Source organism: Mesoplodon bidens (assembly GCF_964165515.1).
Source record: "Mesoplodon bidens genome assembly, chromosome: 2".
Lineage (NCBI taxonomy): Eukaryota > Metazoa > Chordata > Mammalia > Artiodactyla > Ziphiidae > Mesoplodon > Mesoplodon bidens.
Genome location: NC_138177.1, coordinates 78,372,289 through 78,389,668, shown reverse-complemented (window position 1 = coordinate 78,389,668; position 17,380 = coordinate 78,372,289). Strand labels below are relative to the sequence as shown.

At 49.1% G+C, this 17,380-nt stretch overlaps 1 protein-coding gene across 3 annotated transcripts; it reads right to left on the bottom strand.

The window, feature by feature from the left end:
* Window positions 1-1,318: 1,318 nt before the first annotated feature.
* ITGA10 (integrin subunit alpha 10) lies at window positions 1,319-17,325 on the bottom strand. 3 transcript variants are annotated; one of them, XM_081223626.1, is made up of 30 exons: window positions 16,942-17,324; window positions 15,366-15,477; window positions 15,057-15,166; window positions 14,371-14,462; window positions 14,030-14,144; window positions 13,199-13,326; window positions 12,880-13,028; window positions 12,083-12,233; window positions 11,714-11,879; window positions 11,502-11,575; window positions 11,126-11,270; window positions 10,752-10,900; window positions 10,387-10,530; window positions 10,048-10,251; window positions 9,617-9,747; window positions 8,716-8,882; window positions 8,477-8,619; window positions 7,934-8,047; window positions 7,652-7,737; window positions 7,356-7,497; window positions 7,114-7,206; window positions 6,862-6,938; window positions 6,610-6,699; window positions 6,083-6,167; window positions 5,799-5,912; window positions 5,458-5,538; window positions 5,199-5,312; window positions 3,736-3,831; window positions 3,346-3,459; window positions 1,319-3,048 (listed from the first exon to the last, which is right to left on the bottom strand). In XM_081223626.1, exons 1-30 carry the CDS (start codon window positions 16,991-16,993, stop codon window positions 2,983-2,985), a joined length of 3,504 nt encoding a protein of 1,167 aa, XP_081079752.1. In that variant the 5' UTR covers window positions 16,994-17,324; the 3' UTR covers window positions 1,319-2,982. The 3 variants fall into 3 exon arrangements, 2 of the variants coding, with proteins under 2 accessions (XP_081079752.1, XP_081079753.1); XM_081223627.1 differs by lacking the exon at window positions 6,610-6,699; XR_014014699.1 differs by lacking the exons at window positions 1,319-3,048; window positions 3,346-3,459; window positions 3,736-3,831; window positions 6,083-6,167 and having other exon boundaries at window positions 5,224-5,312; window positions 16,942-17,325.
* Window positions 17,326-17,380: the final 55 nt, after the last annotated feature.

Here is a 17,380-nt window from a genome sequence, read left to right as displayed (position 1 = left end):
CCTAAAAAAGTGTGCCTCTTGTGTGCAACACATTTCTAATACTGATATGTCGTCTAGCAACCAGCTCTCTGTATTTTCCATTATATGTTTACATGTTTGTTTCCCCTACTAGACTGGGATCTTTGATGGTAGGAGTTGCATTTTATATTATTCAAATTGCCTAGCACATATTAGGTGCTTAATGTCTGATGAGTGAATGAACAAAAGAATGAATAAAGGAACAAAGGAGCAACGATGAGAAGAAAGCAACACCTGTGTGTCTGAGGAGAGCCTGGTGTTTCTACAGTTGCTTCTCAAACTGGCTCTGCTTCAAAGGAAGAAAGAGGTAACAGGCTTTTTGAAGAATAGGTTGGGGTTAGAGAAAGTCCCGTTCTGGCGCTGAGGAATAGAGAAGAGAAGGATCTCTAGGTGGAGAAAAATATTAAAAGTGCTTTTTTAATCATGTGGAGAGAGAATTAGATGAACCAGTCCTCAAGGATATCCATCACCCTTTGCAGGCTGACTGGGGATAAAGAGGGGAAATCTGTCAACATAACCATGGCCTTAGTCCTTGCCCCAGAAACAAGTGTGCTGCATAAATGTTGATCAAACTATAGCCTATATGAATTGTACTAAGGGCCACCATGGATCCTCCTGCCACAAAATAACTCACCAGCTTGGCACAGAATGGTTGTCCCAGCCTAATAGGCCAGGTAACTATAACAATAGTTACCATTTATTAAGTACTTACTATATGTTCACTTGAATCATCTCATTTAGTCCTCACAACCCTAATAAGTTTAAAGTCAAGAAAGTCAAGACATTGAGAAGTTAAATCTGTTCAAGGTCAAGCAGGATTTAAGTGGTAAAGCTTAGATTTAAACCCAAGTCTGTCTTCATTCTTTTTTTTTTTTTTTTTTGCGGTACGCGGGCCTCTCACTGCTGTGGCCTCTCCAGTTGCAGAGCACAGGCTCCGGACATGCAGGCTCAGCGGCCATGACTCACGGGCCTAGCCGCTCCGCGGCATGTGGGATCCTCCCGGACCGGGGCACGAACCCGTGTCCCCTGCATCGGCAGGCGGACTCTCAACCACTGCACCACCAGGGAAGCCTCTGTCTTCATTCTTAACCACTGCTCTACACAGCCTTTTATCTGAGCCTCAGGGTAGTTATGACTTGCCCAAAGCTGCTTAGCTCATAAATGGCAGACCTGGGATTTCAGTATAGGCCTATGTGTTTACCAAACCTAGACATTTTACACTCTACGCTCACTTAAGTAGGTGAGGATTGCAGGAGGCTAGAGTACATCTCCAGTGGGAGAGTCACAGAAAACATTTCAAATACTTCATAACCTTGCCTTCCAGGGACTCAATTGTATAAGGTCTCAAGGTAAACCGAGACTCCACCTCTCACCCTTTGTGAACAGTCTATATCCCAGGGAACTCAAAGAGAGCCAGAAGTCATTTGACACTGAACTTTATTTGTTCTGACCATCTGATATACTGTCTACCCTGCTAGGAAACAGAGACAATGTTGTCTGCAAAAGGCCAGAGACATGCCAAAATAAACACTGTGACCAGATCTCAAGAACAGCCCTGGAGGACAGAGTCTGTGGCGGCTAGTCAACTGCCCAATCGGGTCCCCTCTCTTCTCAGCTCTAAATGGGTGCTAATTCTTTAAATGGCTGTCAGAGCTGCCCTCTGGAGACCAGTAACTAACTTTGGTGTCCAAAGTCTTGATTACAGAGAACAGTGTTACCCAGTTGTCAATGAGAAACCAATTCTCTTTACTGGCCATGACCAAAAAATGGGAGGCAGGTGGTGGGGTGGTCCAGAGATAGAAACTAACTTGAGAATTTCCAGTAAACATCAAGCAAGGGCTGTCCAACTGATTGTACCAGAGAAGCCCTACAAGGTATGACTGGAGATGCCCCAGAAACTTTTCCTAGGAGCTATTTGTGCTACATAAACAGTGCCAAGTAAGTAAGGGCTTCCTTCCCAGAGACCTCTTGCCACCTACTTCAGCTTCTTCCTTAATTCAGACCCCATGGAGCTGCTGCTTCCCAAATCTAGTAAGGTGAAAGCGTTTCCCACCATCAACTCCCTTCTCTCCCTTCTCTCTAGTTTCTATAAGGAGGCTCCAAGGAGGGCTCATGAGTGTGTGAGGCCTGAGAGAGGAGAAGACTGCCTAGGGTATCCAGTCTTCTCTGTTATTCCAGCTCTAGCCACGTGGGGGCCCCTGGCTCCAGAGAATCGGGCACCCAGCTCTGGCTTTGCTCCCAGGGAAGGCTGGAGAGTTGGGAAACCCTTGCCCAGCAGGCCTGGGGCAGCTCCGTTTCACCAGCACCTGAGGGCGGGCGAGTGCACCACCAAAGTCTCAGGTTTCAGGGGGATGGCATTTGCCTGTCTAAAGGCTTCTCTGTTCCTTGGAATTGTACAGAATGTCTCTTGTGGCTTTTCCTCCTCCCTCCTTTTTTCCTGTTGACTCTCCCCATCCGGCCCTCTGAATCACCAGACTCCACAGGAAAGCAGCAGATGTTGACTTTACTTCGTTCAAGCCAACGTCAGCTCTCTCCTGTGGAGTGGGGAGAAGGCAGGAAGGTGAGAGGTGGGAAATGGAGGAAGATAACCCTCGTTCTTTCCAAATTGTGAGGGAGGATGTAGAGGGAAACTGAAAGAAGTCAGGGACCTAGGCAAAAAATTCTTGATTCCTGGGGATGGGGAAAAAAGGGCCCTACACTAAGGCCCCAGTGTTGGCTCTGGAACCAGGATGGTAAGGAGGGGAGCACAGGGTGGGAGTGTTTAGTGCCAGCCCTTCTCGTCTGAGGTAAGGCCTCATCTCTTGCCAGCAGCATCCTCATGACTCAAAGGTCAAGTCAGGCTGCAGGTCTGGGGAGATAGTCCAGAGGCTTCTTCTTGTCCCATCTGAGCCCCCAAACCTCTGCTGTTATGCAAGTCTTTTGGAGAAGCTGCCAGGGAGGACTTTCTAGGGCTTTATTCTACATTCATTGCTCCAATTTCTCTTCTCTTTTTTCTTCCTCAGGGATTTTCTTACGGGCAAAGAAGCCAAGCTGTAGGGAAAGAGATAAGAGTCTTCACCAAATGCCCTGCCTGGGGACCCGGCCAACAGCCCTCAGATGTATCTGAAGTCTTCAATTTTGTTCTGCTTCCAAAACTGAGATTCAAATTTATTTTATTTGGCTTAGTTTAATTCAACCAACATTTGTGGAGGACAGTGAAGGAGATCTGGGCATGACACCCACAGCCTGCTTAGCTGCCCAGCACAAATCCAGTTCTCCCGGCTATAATCAAGGATTCCTTAATTCATGAGCACCATGCCCCCTACTCCCCACGACAGCAGTGCTTACCTTCCAAAGGCAGAAGACAAGGAGAGCAAGCAGAAGCAGCCCTCCCAGGACACTGCCAATGAGGATCCACAGGGAGATGAGGACAGGGCGGGACTGAATCACCTCCAGGAGGCTCTGCATAGGAAGGAGAGTTGTTTTTTATTTCCACCCTTTTGCCCAGCTAGCCTCACCCCACATTATAGCAAAGCCAGCCGCAAAACAGAAGACTAAAAGGAAAGAGACTGAGGTAGGAATGGAGGCAGTGGGACCCCACCATTCTGATTTATCACTTCTGACTCCCTGACTGCTGCCTAGTGAAGACACCTCTGTTCTGAAAAAGCTCACAGGTGCCCTTAGGCCACTGCCACCCTTACTAGTTCCACAACTCTCAGACTCAGTCTCCAGCCCCACCTCACTCCAACGGGAGGCTTCAGTCAGCTGTAGGACACTGCCCTCCTCAGTTCCCAGCTCGAAGGTGCTGACCACTGTCAGAGACTTGAATTTGGCCTGTGAATGGAAAGACATTTAAAGTGAGCCATCATCTGAACTGGGAGATTGGGATTGACTAATATATGTATAAAATGGATAACTAATAAGAATCTGCTGTATAAAAAAATAAAAGAAAATTCAAAAAATTTTTTTTAAAAATAAAGTGAGCCATCATCAGGTGATAAGGCTCTCAGAACCCTAATGGCCAAGATGAGGCTGAGGGGCACAACTTCCAGGACGTTCAAAACCAGAGGCAAAGGTTGGAGACCGATGGGGAAAGAAAAGAAGGGTAACAGATGGAAAGCCTATGGCCCTTCATATACTCTGTTGGCTCTACCTGAAATGCATTCAACTCCTCTTTCTTTGGCTAACTCTTACCCTTCCTTTAGATGTCATCCCCTCTGGGAAGTAGGGAAGTGTTCCCTCCTAACCCCCATCACCCTGGATCAGGTTATGATATTCTGTTTACTTCTCTGTCTTTCACCTCTGAACTATAAGATCCTTGAGGTCAAGGGTTGTGTGTTAGTAATTTATGTGTCCCTAGTGCCTAGCACAGTTTCTCAATAAATCTTTGTTAAAAGAATAAGTAAATGAATGAAAAAAGGATACCAAAGAGAGATAAAGAGAGTACCAGACTTAGGGAAGCATGGCCTGTCAGACTTAACTTCCCTGAAAGATGCCTACATCCCAGGGACCTTGTGTAATTCAAAGTATACGGAACACGGGAAAGCACAATATAAACCCCTAGTACTAAACAGCTGTTATAATTAAGAGGTCATTTCCCTGCTCAGGAACTCACACGACTCCTGACTGCCTATCATATTAGGTTCGATTTCATCTTCCCGGCTTTAAAGAACTTTCATAATCTAGATCTCTTTCACTATACAATATCACTTCCCACTACCCTCCATGCTTACCCTGCATGTAATATCAACTATTTACTCATTCATTTAATAAAAATGTATTAAATCACTACAATGAGAGGCATGGTGCTAAATGTTGGGGATATTCTCCTCAGTGTCTACCTAATAGAGGGCTTTTTATATAGCAGGCATTTGATGGGTTGATTGAATTTAGGTATCCTATAAATGTTGATTGATTATTGATATAACACTAAGAGATGATAAATGGAGGAAAATACAAGAATAGTAACTAGCTTCTAGTGAGTTCATCTCATTATTCACTTAGTCTTTACAACAACCCCATGAAGTAGGTCTTTTCTTCCCCATTTTAGAGATGAGGAGAAAGAAACTTAGAAAAATGAAATAACTTTGTGAGTAGGAGGCAAAGCTCGAACTTGAACATGAGTCTGTCTACTGGAAAAGGCTATGCTAAAGTCTCAGATAGGAGCAGCAGGGGAAAGCAGTGGAAAAGGAAAAGTTTACCCTTCGGAAAAATTCATTGTGAACCAGCCTCAGTAGTCCAACAGAGACCTCAGTCCCCTTTGCCAGTCGTCCAAGGTGGCACCTCATGACCTGACACCGGGAATTGTTCCCATTCTACCAGAAGAGAGAGACAGATCAGGACGCTGGGGTGGAAATATCCCTCACTCCCCACTCTACTCTCCAGCCCAAGGCTCCAAACTCTACTGCTCCCCCCTGCATTCCCACTCTGGACACTTCTTCACCCTCTTGTGACTCATACCAGCCAGCTTGTGTGCTGAAGCTCCTCTGGATGCACAGGGGGCTCTGGGGGCTCAGTCAGGTTCTGCACTGTGCAGCTTGCCTAGAGGAAGATCCAACTTGAGGGACCCTCTTGATGGTGAGAGGCCGGCCACTCCAGGCTGAGCAGGAGCACACCACCCACACTCTTGTAGTTCTCCCCTGGGTGATCCCTTTCTTTCTTCTCAAAGAAGCTACATATGTGAAAGAAAGGCGCCCCCAGGGAGGGAGGAGCCCTGAGAGCAGTGACCCAGGACACTGGGAGCTGGGTGAGTCCACCAAATCAAGATGGCAGGGTTCCATACGCCCCTAGCCCAGACTCACATTGTTAGTGATGACTTGAGACAGTGACAGGAAGTAATTGCCCCCATGGGCCACAGCTGGAAGGAGGGCTGAGATGATGAGGCCACTGACCACATAGCAGCCAAGGTTCTGAACCTAAAAGGAGGATTGGAAATGGGAAGAGGTGAGAGACAGAGAAAGACCCTTCCTCATCTGTTCCCCTTTACCCTCGATACCACTGAAATCTAAGAGAGACTCCTCCCATCCTTTTCCCAGTAACTCCTCCCCCTCCCTCTGCTTAGGCCAAGATCCCTCCAGCTTCTCACCCTAAGAGTGGTTTTGAATTCAGGGCCAGGGCCCACTGGGAGGGTCCCATATGGGTGAACCTCATAGCGGTGCAGAGTGGACTCACTGCGTGGACACCAAGTCAGGAAGCACATGGTCACAGCCACGACACAGACACAGGGGCACATGATCAGCACACAGACATGGATTCAGGGAAGGTAGGGCCAGCACATGGATAAACAGATGGGGGTACATAGAGAAGATAGAAATGAGACATGACACAGACTTGGTACACACTTTATGACCACATCCCATATCCCATCACACCAGCTCCAACCCCCAGGGCCCAGCAAAGCCCTACAACTAGGATGCATAGGTATACCTATACCTAAGAAAGAAAGATGCTTAAGAGAAGCTTCAGCGTGAGTGGGACTGAGGGCAAAAAGATAGAGCAGCCCTAAGGGTTTGGTGTTTGGGAACACTGAAGCACATGGAGGGAGAGTGGGGAAACATAAAGAGTATGAGTCTGGGGTCAGAATGGGGTCTCAGTGGGGGAGCTGAGCCATACCTAGAGAATAGGAGGTGAGGCTCATACTGGATGTAGGCTGAGGTCTGGGCTGTGTTATCATGAAGCGTGCCATTTCTCTCCAGGCTATTGCTGTAGGGTCAGGGGGAGAGGCTCGCATCCCAGCCCTGTCTCAGACACCCCTCTCTAGAGTAAAGGAGTCACGCTGTTTCCACCCCTGCTCCCACCCGCACACCACCACCACCACCAAGACCCAACAGGAGAGGCCTGGGAGGAAATGCCCATTGTTCTCACCTGGTGGCAGTCAGCCTCACAAGGACCTGGCTCAGGAGGAAGGAGCAGCTAAACTCAAACTCTAGCAGAAAGGTCACCTGGGGGAGAGGGACATGGTAGATTTCTCCTCATGGGACAACTACAGAGGAACAGAAGCTCTTGTGTGTCTCCTTTCCTAAACTCCCAGGCCCTGGGAGTTTAGGATCTGAGTTTAGATCAGATTCCAGCCCCTGATCTCTCAGAGGCCCTTTCTCATCCTGGGCCCCAACTCACCTTGGCTCCAGCCTGGAAGACAGGATGCCCCACGCTGCAAAGGCGGGCATGAGGGGAAGGGGCTGCACACTCCACCTTCACTGGGCCGTCCCCCTGAGAGCAGAGGAAGGGGGGTAGAGGCTAAGGTGGGGCTGCAACTGCCCTCCTGCCTGCAGCCTCTAAACACTGCAAGCCTTTCCCTAGGGCCCCTCACAGCCAATACCCCAATCATCCTCCTCCCATATTCCCTCCTCCAAGGGCACCTGAGGAGTAAAACTGGATAGGTGAAGGTTTCTGGAGAAGCTGAGGCTCAGGCTAGTGTTGTAGGCATTTTCCTTCCTGTTCTTCAGAGTTGCTGACACCAGCACTTTCCTCCGACCACCTCGAACCACGAATGGGTCCTTCCTAGGAGTCGTGGATAAAAGAGAGCCCAGAGTTGAAGGAGCGCCAGAAGCCTCACTTCTGTCTTCCTGGTCAAGAAACAACTCTCCATCTCCCTTCAAGTCCCTTCTGATCTGTCTCGGGTCACCCCCATTTGGCCAGTTCACGTCCACCCCACCTGGAGCCTCTGATGTCCATATTAGCTCGAAGTACCAGATCTGTGACACATTCATTGTCAGGGCCACAGTCCTTCGAGAAGGGGACCTAGAGGAGAGAGAAGGGGCTGAGGGCTGAGAGGAAGGCGTGGGAGAAAGGAATGGGATTGAGGGAAAAGTGAAAAGAGTGGGTGCCCAAGTTAGATTTCACTGTGATCTCATGTCTCCTCCCTCCCCTTTCTCTTGAATTCACTGAGAAGGGCAGTGTTGGGACCCAGGGCAGGGCAGGGCTTGGCACTTCTGACCAGCTTTCGTATGGAGGTGGGTGAGCCCTCATCCAGCACAGGCCCTGGCTTTGTGGTGTTGTCCAAAGCAAAGGTCACAGTCAAGGCCACTGGCCGGAGGTAATCTGATGTATCCTGAGAGAAACCAGAGTCAAGGATCATGGGGAGCCAGGATTAGGGATACGACCCAGGAATCCTAGCAGAATGTGATAATTATGGCGATATTTACTGAGCACTTTCTAGGTGCTGGGCACTGTCCTAAGGTTTTATCAATACTATTACATTTAATTCTAAGACAGCTAACTCCTATTTTGTAGTTGTTATTATTATCCCCCCTTTTCAGGCAAGGAAACTAAGGTTTGCAGGTTATATGACTTGCCAGAATTCATAGGTGGTAAACGGCAGAGTAGGATTCAAACCCAGATCAGCCTGACTCCACAGTCTGCTCTTTCTCACTTTCCTGACTCTGGCTTTCTTGCCGATCCAGCAGAAAGTCCTCCCTCTGATCCAGTCTTCTTCTCACTCCCAGGCCCTGATGCAAAGCAGTTCCTGCCCCCTCCTCACCAGCACATGGAAGTGCAGTGGCTCACAAGTGATAGTCCCCACACTGAGCCGGAGCCGCCGAGGGGACAGCCTCTGGCCAGAGCCGTCAAACGCTGCACGGGCCCCAGCTGTCCACTCATCCAGCGATGCTGTGAACCGCACATCTGAATGGGGCAGGCAAGAGTGCAGGTGGAGAGGGGTCCCAAGACCATGGCAGGCAAGGGGTTGAGAGCTGCCTAGCATGCACGCTAGTCACTCACGGAATTGGCGATCCCAGCGGCCGGGAGTGCGGGAGGTCACTTGGAAGCAAAGGGCTGCGGATAGGCAGGCTGCCTCCTGGCTGCGTCGCTTGCAGTCCCTCTGAACCACACTGATGGCCGGCGGGGTCACATCCAGTGAAGGGGCCAGGTGGACAATGGGCCGGGAGCTGGGAACAGGGTGGGAAAGAAAGTCTAGCAGAGGGAAGAAAGCCCTTTGAGAAAGGCAGTCCCCAGTGTTTGCCTCCCTGAGGTCAAAGGAAAGAATAAGGAGCTAGGGGACACATGTGTCCGCCTCCCCTGAACCTTCTGACAGAAGTAAGATAATAGCTAACATTTTTAAAAAATTAATTTATTTTTATTTTTGGCTGCCTAGGTCTTCACTGCTGCGTGTGGGCTTTCTCTCTAGCTGCGGCGAGCAGGGGCTACTCTTGGCCTTGGTGCATGGGCTTCTCATTGCAGTGGCCTCTCCCGTTGCGGAGCATGGGCTCTAGGTGTGTGGGTTTCAGTAGTTGTAGTACGCGGGCTTAGTAGTTGTGGCACACGGGCTTAGTTGCTCCGCGGCATGTGGGATCTTCCCGGACCAGGGCTTGAACCCACGTCCCCTGAATTGGCAGGCGGATTCTTAACCACTGCACCACCAGGCAAGTCCCAATAGCTAACATTTAATCAGCACTTGCCGTGTGCTAGGCACTGTGTTTAGATCTTTTCACAGATTATCGCGTTTAATCCTCACAACAAACCTCTAAGACAGGTACGATTATTATTCCCATTTTATAAAGTAGGAAACGGAGGCACAGAGTAAGTTGATCAAGAAAGCCAAATGTAACTTTGTGACTCCAAAGCCCTTGCTTTTAACAGCTATGCCATGCTGTCTACTGCCACCTGAGCTGGGGCCACTCACCTGAGCAGGATGGCTGCCCCTTGGGCACCCACAGCGATATCTACCAGGTCATCTCCATCCAGATCTAACCGGCCATCCACACTTCGGCCAAAGTAGCTGAGGGCCTGTGGCATGGAGACAGCAGCAATCCGCTGAGAGGGAGAGAGGAGACACTGAGCAGAGACTCACACAGCTGGTTTCCCAGGCCTCCCACCTGGCTTTTTCTCATTCTCCCCTCAGGCACGAGGAGGAATGAGAGAAACTTGCCTGTGTTCAGGAGTCTCTAGAACAACAACATGTTTCCTACCCCACCGCCTCACCTTTTTGACTACTGATAAAAAAGGCACTTGTTCCGTTTGGGTCTCAAGCCCAGGGGAGCAATGATGACCAAAGGGTGCACCTCCTTTCCCCTTCCTCCCACCATGTCCCTGCCTCATCGGGGCACTCCTGACCTGGGCAGGACAGGGCTTGACTCCACTCTGGGTCCCGTGATAGAGGTACAGTGCTCCACGGTGCCCATCCTCCAGGGGCGCTCCCATAGCCACATCAGCAAAACCATCTTGGTTCAGATCAGGAAGGGCAGCCATGGCAAAGCCAAACCGAGCATCCTGCGGGGGTTCTGGCTGAAGTGTTCCCTGGAGTGTCAGCAAGGACTGCTGGTGGAGGTGAGGAGAAGACAGAAGATGCTGATTTGACAGTCCCAACCTCTCAGCCAGCCCTCAAATGTGTGTGCCTTCCCTCACTCCCTTTGCCCCCACAGACAAGTTCTAGGGTATCCCAGCAAGTCTCACCTGGCCCACCAGATACACATAAACACGTCCTGTCTCCTTGTTCTGGGGCCCCAGGAACATGGGGGCAGCCACAAGCAAGACGTCAGTTGTTCCATCCCCATCCGTATCCAATGGGCAGAGCTCACTGCCAAAGTACGAGCCAATCTGGAGAGCGGTGGGTAGTGGTGACCCCAGAGGAAAGGGAAGGCAAGACTATGGACAATTGGGAAGCACCTGCCAATCTGCTCCTCACATCCCTGACAGACTCTGCCAACCAGAATTCAACACAGACTTTTAAGGCCCCTCTCTTGTCCCTTCACTCTCTTCCCCCACAGCCTGAAGGTCCCTCAGAAGCCAAGGGTCTCACCCTCCCTTGGATGCCCTACCTGCTCCCCCTGGAGGCTCTGGGCGACCCTCACAGCCCCATCTTTCTTAAGCTGGAAGGCGATGACCTTTCCTCGATGTCTAAACCGAGGAGCTCCTGAGAGAAAGAGGCGGCGTCCACCCCGCAAAAGCATGGAGGAAACAGAGTAACCTAGAAGTGGACAAGGAATCGGGGGTGAAAGGGAAAGAAGATGGGGTCAGAGTAGGAGGTTTCCCTAAAGGCACAGAAGGGGGTCCCAAAGGAAGGTAGCAGGAGATCAGTGAGAAATTGCATGAGTTAAGAGTGAGTACCTTATACCCTCCATCCCACCCCCCACTGAGGAAGCATTTTTTTCCCCCTCCACCATCTAATCCTTTGCAGCTCTCTGCTACTCACCCAGGTAGGCTGCATGGTTCTGCAATGCAGGGGGGAACTCATCTTCCAGGGCCGTCCGTGGCGGGAAGAGGCGGCGACCTTCTTCAAGCCATAACACTGAGCCCCCCCAGTCATAAGCCCCTACCATCCCGAAGAGAATCCCATCCTGTAGGGCAGAACCAGATGGGGTCGCTAAAAAGACAGTGGGGAATAAGAAGAAAAAGCTCTCCAGGAGTGAGAGGGTCACTGAGGGCATGCTGGGGTTAGCTGGTGAGGTAAGGGAAGGTCAGCATGGACATTGGTTAAAGGAGGAATCCAGAAGAGCCCTGGGGTTGAAGCTGTCTGAGTTAGAGGCTGGAAGGAGTCAGACGTTAAGAGGGTTCAGAGTCTGTCCAACCTTTAGCCGATGAGTAGAGAAACCAATCTGAGACATTTCCAACCCAAAGGAGCTTTCATTTTCTCCGTGGGACCCTTGAGTGTGAGAAAACATCATGAGGCAATATAAGGGAAGACAGTTTCCCCTTTGACCTTCTGAACTTACTCCAGAAGCCCACCTATACCCCAGAACTCCCCCTACCCTGTCCTCTGTTTCTCCAGGGTAATCATTACCCTCAAGGCCAAAAATCCGGTCCCCTAATGCATCCACAATGTCAGTCAGTGCTGCTTCATCTGTGACATTGAAGAAGAATCTCTCGTCTGGATCACTGGCAATAGCTCTGATTTCCCGCAGGAAAGAACTGGGGTCTCGCTGCCGCCGGAGGTAGTGACCAAGGACCTGGGGTCAGGAGATAAAGGTGGGGTCTGCTAGCTGTGTGCTGTGAGACGGTAGAGCTGTACAGGACACAGCCAACTAAAGAGAAGAAAGGGAATATGGCTGATGTCTGGGAAGTGGTCAATGTCCGTTTTCCTTAAGTTCCCAGTCCTCAGTGTCACCCTCCCCAATCCCTTCTATACTTCCAGATCCAGAGCTGTTCTCACCGCAATCCCATAGCGTGTCACTCTTCCAGCTTCGCAGGCCTTTAGTGCTGTAGGAAGTTCCTCTCCATCATGTGACTCTCCATCAGTGACAACCACCAGTAGCCTGGCAGCCTCTGGTCGGCCCCCATGGGACTGACTGAATCCTTCTGTGCTGAGAAGATAGAGAAAGGAGTGAGGTGTGATCAGATGTGTGCAGATAGATACACATACACATAGTACTTAACACTGTCGGCAGTTCACCGAGGCCAGGCCTCTTGCCTTTTAGCCCATCTCCCCAGCTGTCTAGCGTAGAGACTGGCACACAGTAAGAGCTCAAATGTCTGAATGTCATAGAACATGTAGAGCAGCATATCATCAATGCAAGTAAGTATAAAATCCATTCACTCATAGATTCATTCAGCAAATATTGTATTTAGGAAGACAAATATTAAGGGAACGTAGAATAAAGGAGAATGGTCAGGTCAGGGGAGTCTTCCCAGAGATGAGTTTTGTCACGTTTGGAAAATGGGCTAGGACATGAGTGGTGGAAAACCCGAGGGCCAAGAGCAAAGCGGGAGTGGAGGTATATAGACAGAGAGAATTGTCTGCAGAGATAAATAAAGCAGAAACATGGAGAGACACAGACACAGACAATTTGTAGAAATGCAATGAGTGCGATGACAGCCAATTTAGCCTTCCCCCACCTACATTAGTGTGCAAACAAAGATAAGCTGGCAAGACATCTTGGGATGTACACACTGCACTCCAAAGCCTCCCCTAACCCTTCTGGCTTCCCAACCCCCTTCCCAGTGCCTCACCAGGCCATCATTATTGCTTGAGCAGTCTTTGTTTCTCGTCCCTCCCGCCGGCTCAGGTTCCTTGCTGCTCTCACCACTTCTTCTTTGGTTCGGAAATCTCCCAGGGACCACTCATGTACAGAGCTCTCCCCATACTGTACCAGTCCCACCTGAGAATAAAGTGTGCACTCTAATGGAGTGTGTGTATGGGGGTGGGGGTGGAGAAGGTATGCGAGGGAGGGGAGATGAGCACCTGGATACTACTGAAGATGCTACCTACATTTATCTCCTCTCTCCCTGTCTCTCCCCCTCCAAGCCCATCCATGTTGCCTTCTCTTACCTGTATCTGCTCCGGGTCAATAAATAATCTCCCTACTAGTCTTCGCAGGAAGGTCTGAACTTCAGACCAGGGGTAGATGCTGTTGGAGCCATCCAACACAATGACGACATCCATGTATGTGGGGCAGCCTAGGAGGAGGGGTATGGTGATGGGGAACAGAGGGGTAAAGGACATTGGGCATGGGGGCAACAAGGGAAGAGGTCACATTTAATTCAAACATTTATTAGGCACTTCTTACATATAAGGAAGATAGTGTGCCAGGTCCTGGGTAAATATAAAAATGAATAAAAGAGAAGATGGGCATATATACAATTGACTAAAAAAACAAAGAAGAAGGAATCAAGTGCTAGTAGAAACATAGCACCACTATATGATGTGAGAGAAAAAAGGAGGGTCAGTCCTGTTGATGGAGAATCAAAGGAGGCAGCGACTGAGAAGATACTGAAGACTGGAGATGTTTGAGGAGAGGAGACTAAACAGGAAGGCATTTGGGTGGAGAACACTTTAAACAAAAAGAGATGGAGGTATAAAAATAGATGACACATAGGAGAATGGTGAGGTGAAGGCTATAGCCAAGGTGCAGGGTATGAAGGATATAGTGAGAGTTGAGTTTTTGAAGTTGATTAAATCAGTTCATGGAGCCTTCACAACCTGGTAAAGAGTCTGAATTCTCATCTGTTAGGAAACATGGAGCTTTTGCGGACATGTTAGGTAGCAGTGAGGATAAGCCATGCAGTTCCCCTGTCAAGCATCATACCCTGTGGCCCCATCTTTTTCCCACCCTGCACCCCGTTCTAGGGACTGAGTCCTCAGGCCCTTCTCCTGGCTCACGTTGTACAGTGGGTGCCAGGCTTCCCTGGGGCCGGAACGAAGCATCTACACGGGCACATATCCCAGAACTGAAGACAGATGAGCCACAAGCACGAGACCAGAGAGGGGCACAAGCCTGGGGATGGGTAGAGGAAACAGTTATTCCCAGGCTTGGGAGGGCACCCTCAGAACATGCTCTTTGTCAAAAGAGGCATTGAGACCACTCCCCAAGACGCCCCTCCTTGCTTTTTAGGGTTTTTAACTCCTTGACCCCTCCACATAGACCAGTTTCCCTTATCATACCACGCTTTTCTCTACCACAAACCGTCAGAGACCCCACCACCACCCTTTCCTTAGCTTACCATGAATCCCCCATCACCAACTGTCTCCAGTAGAGACATCCCCAGGTGCATATTCACAGCAGGACGAGATGAATTTCCCAGTGGGTAGTCACCTGGTTGGAGTGGAGTGGAAGAGCATGAGATCATGGGGTCACAGATGGGGTGATTGAGTTCAGGGTGATTTTGGAAGAGGATGAGAAGAGGTCCAGATCAAGTCAGGAAGAGGAGTACATGGGATATGGAGGTAAAGAAGTAAGGTGTGATATCACTCATATATGGAGTCTAATTTTTTTAATGTTATCTATGAACTTATTTACAAAACAGAAACAGACTCACAGATTTTGAAAACAAACTTACGGCTACCAAAGGGGAAACATGGAGGGGGGAGGGATAAATTAGGAGCTTGGGATTAACATACACACACTACTATATATAAAATAGATAATCAACAAGGACCTACTGTATAGCACAGGGAACTCTACTCAGTTTTCTATAATAACCTATATGGGAAAAGAATCTGAAAAAGAATGAATATATGTATATGTATAACTGAATCACTTTGCTGTACACCTGAAACTAACACAGCATTGTAAATCAACTATGCTCCAAAAAACTTAAAAATAAAAAAAAAGTGAGGTATAAGGGGTCAAAGCTATTAGTGAATCAATGTTAGGGGTTAGGAGTGGAAGAGTGAGGGGTCTTCTTACCCAAGTGGCCCTTGGCACATGGGGCATTGTGGGAGCCCCCTACAGGGCAGCGATAAACATCCCCCCTTCGGTCACCTGAAGGCCCATCCCAGGGGGCACCCACCAACATCCTGGGAGGAGGAAATGAATACAAGCATAGCGTAAATATGACACTTGAGATAGGCCAGAGGGAAAGGGCATGGTGACAGCAAGTCTAGAGCTCCAGCCATTTCCAAAAAACCAGATTAGTTTATATTTCCATCTACCTTGCCTCCCCTTTAACAGCTCTATCACAGTCCCAATCCCACGGCCCTCTGGTTTCCTCCTCACCATCGGCGTCCACCCCCAACATGTTGTAAGACACTGTATCCAAATTCAGTCTCCGGTGGCCCTGGAAATAGGCGTGGGTGATGCACGTCCAGGTTAAAGGGGGAGCAGAGACCTGGGGGGCCAGGATCATAAGGTTAGCAGGAATCAGCCAGAGAGCCTAATGAATGCCCAGAGGTACAACCAGAGAGAAACCATGAAGGGAACTTTTTGATCTCAGCCTATCTCCCTTCTTTTTACTCATAAGCTGCCCTGGACTCTGTGAATGTCATGTACTCCAAGCAAGGATGATTTTCTTCCTGTGTTTGGGTCCAGATGTCTAAACTGTGGCCCTCTGCCATGCTGTTGCACAGATGTATTTCCATTCCAATCCCCCAAATTTCATTTACAGACATGTCTGGAAGGGTCAAGTTCCTCTTTTCTACATCATTCCTCCTACACATCCTCCTCTCCAAGCTGTGAATCCTTACAAATTCTCCCTAAACCCAGGACCATAGGGAAAACAAGAGGAGGTTAGTGAACACTGCATGTCTGGGTCTCTTCTTCTCTTCCTGTCTCTTCTGGACTCCCAGTATCATTGTTACACTCTCACTCTCTTTCTCCAATGTCTAGGTCTCTGGCTGATTCCAGCCCTGGAAACCTCAGTGGTAATTAACTGGGTGGAGCCACTTGCCTGCCTACATACATGGTTTGCCATACATCCTTTCCAAGGGTCCCATCACTCCCAAAGTTTCTCACGATCCACTTCCTTTCTAATTCATCCCCCCTCCCAACTGCCCTCTGCCTACTTGCATTTCTTCCTTAACTCTCAGCCCACTCTAAAGACCCCCTCAATCATGTTCTTGCTGACTCTTCCCTCCCAACCCCAATCTGTTTAAAATCAGAGCTGGTATTTTAGGAAACGAAGATTACAGGGCACTGATGAGGAAAAATTCCAGGCCTCTTGTCCCTCCCACGGTTCCTTTCCTGTGACTTGTTCCTTCAAGTAACCCCGTCAGGCCACCCCACCACCACTTTCACCAATGGCTATAGCTCTGTCTCAAACCAAGCTCATTTTCAGAAAAGTGTTTTGTACGTGAGCCTTTTTGCATCCAGGAAACTGGCAAGGCTGTATGACCAGGAACTGTAGCTCATTGGTTAGATAAACCCAGAGTTCTGACCACACTGTTAGTCAGTTATGTCTCAGGAACCCAGAGACCACCAAGGGCAGGGAGAAGTAGGGAGGGAGATAATAGTAATCAGACTAGCCATGTGGAAGTTCACATCATGTTTCTTTTTGGTCGCCTCACTCCTCCAGGGCTTAGGACAAAGTTTTATTTAATTGGACACAAATATTACACAAGGCACTGGACAGCTTCAGCCCTTGCCAGGCAGTAATATGTGTGGGCAAAAGAATGCAAACCCATGCGCATGTGTACGCGCACACACACACACCACACACACACACACACACATGAAACATAGAATCAGTTAACCTCTTAACCTAAATCCCAAAGAATTTTAACCGTAAAGATCCCAATGCTAAACAATCCATATATCTTCCGTTCCCACCAGAAACCAAGAAGTTAACCTCCCTCACCTGTCAGGAACATCAGGGGCAAGAACAGGTGGGGGATGAGGGGGAACTCCATGTCTGGATGGTCTCTGTCTGCGTGAGAAGTCCTCTGTGCCTCTGTCCCTCTCCTTCTCTGTTTTCTGTACTTTCCCTCCCATCCTGCCCCCTCCCACTGGCAGCTAAAAATAAAGTTGGAAGGAATGGGAGGAGTAACGGTGGGGAAGTGTGGGGAGCCCCAGACCAAGGAAAGGAGGAATGAGCGATTTTAGTGTATTTCTCTGCCTTGGTGCTGCCCCCTGGAGGCATCATCTCAGTATCCAAAGAGAACACAATTCTTGACTTTCTGTCCTTTCTCCTCCTTTTTTTTCTATCCTTTGTTGTTGCCTAGCAATAATGCTTTCCTCAGGTTTGGAATAGAAGGTAGGAGTGGGAGATAGATTATTTTTACCTCCTAACCTTATTT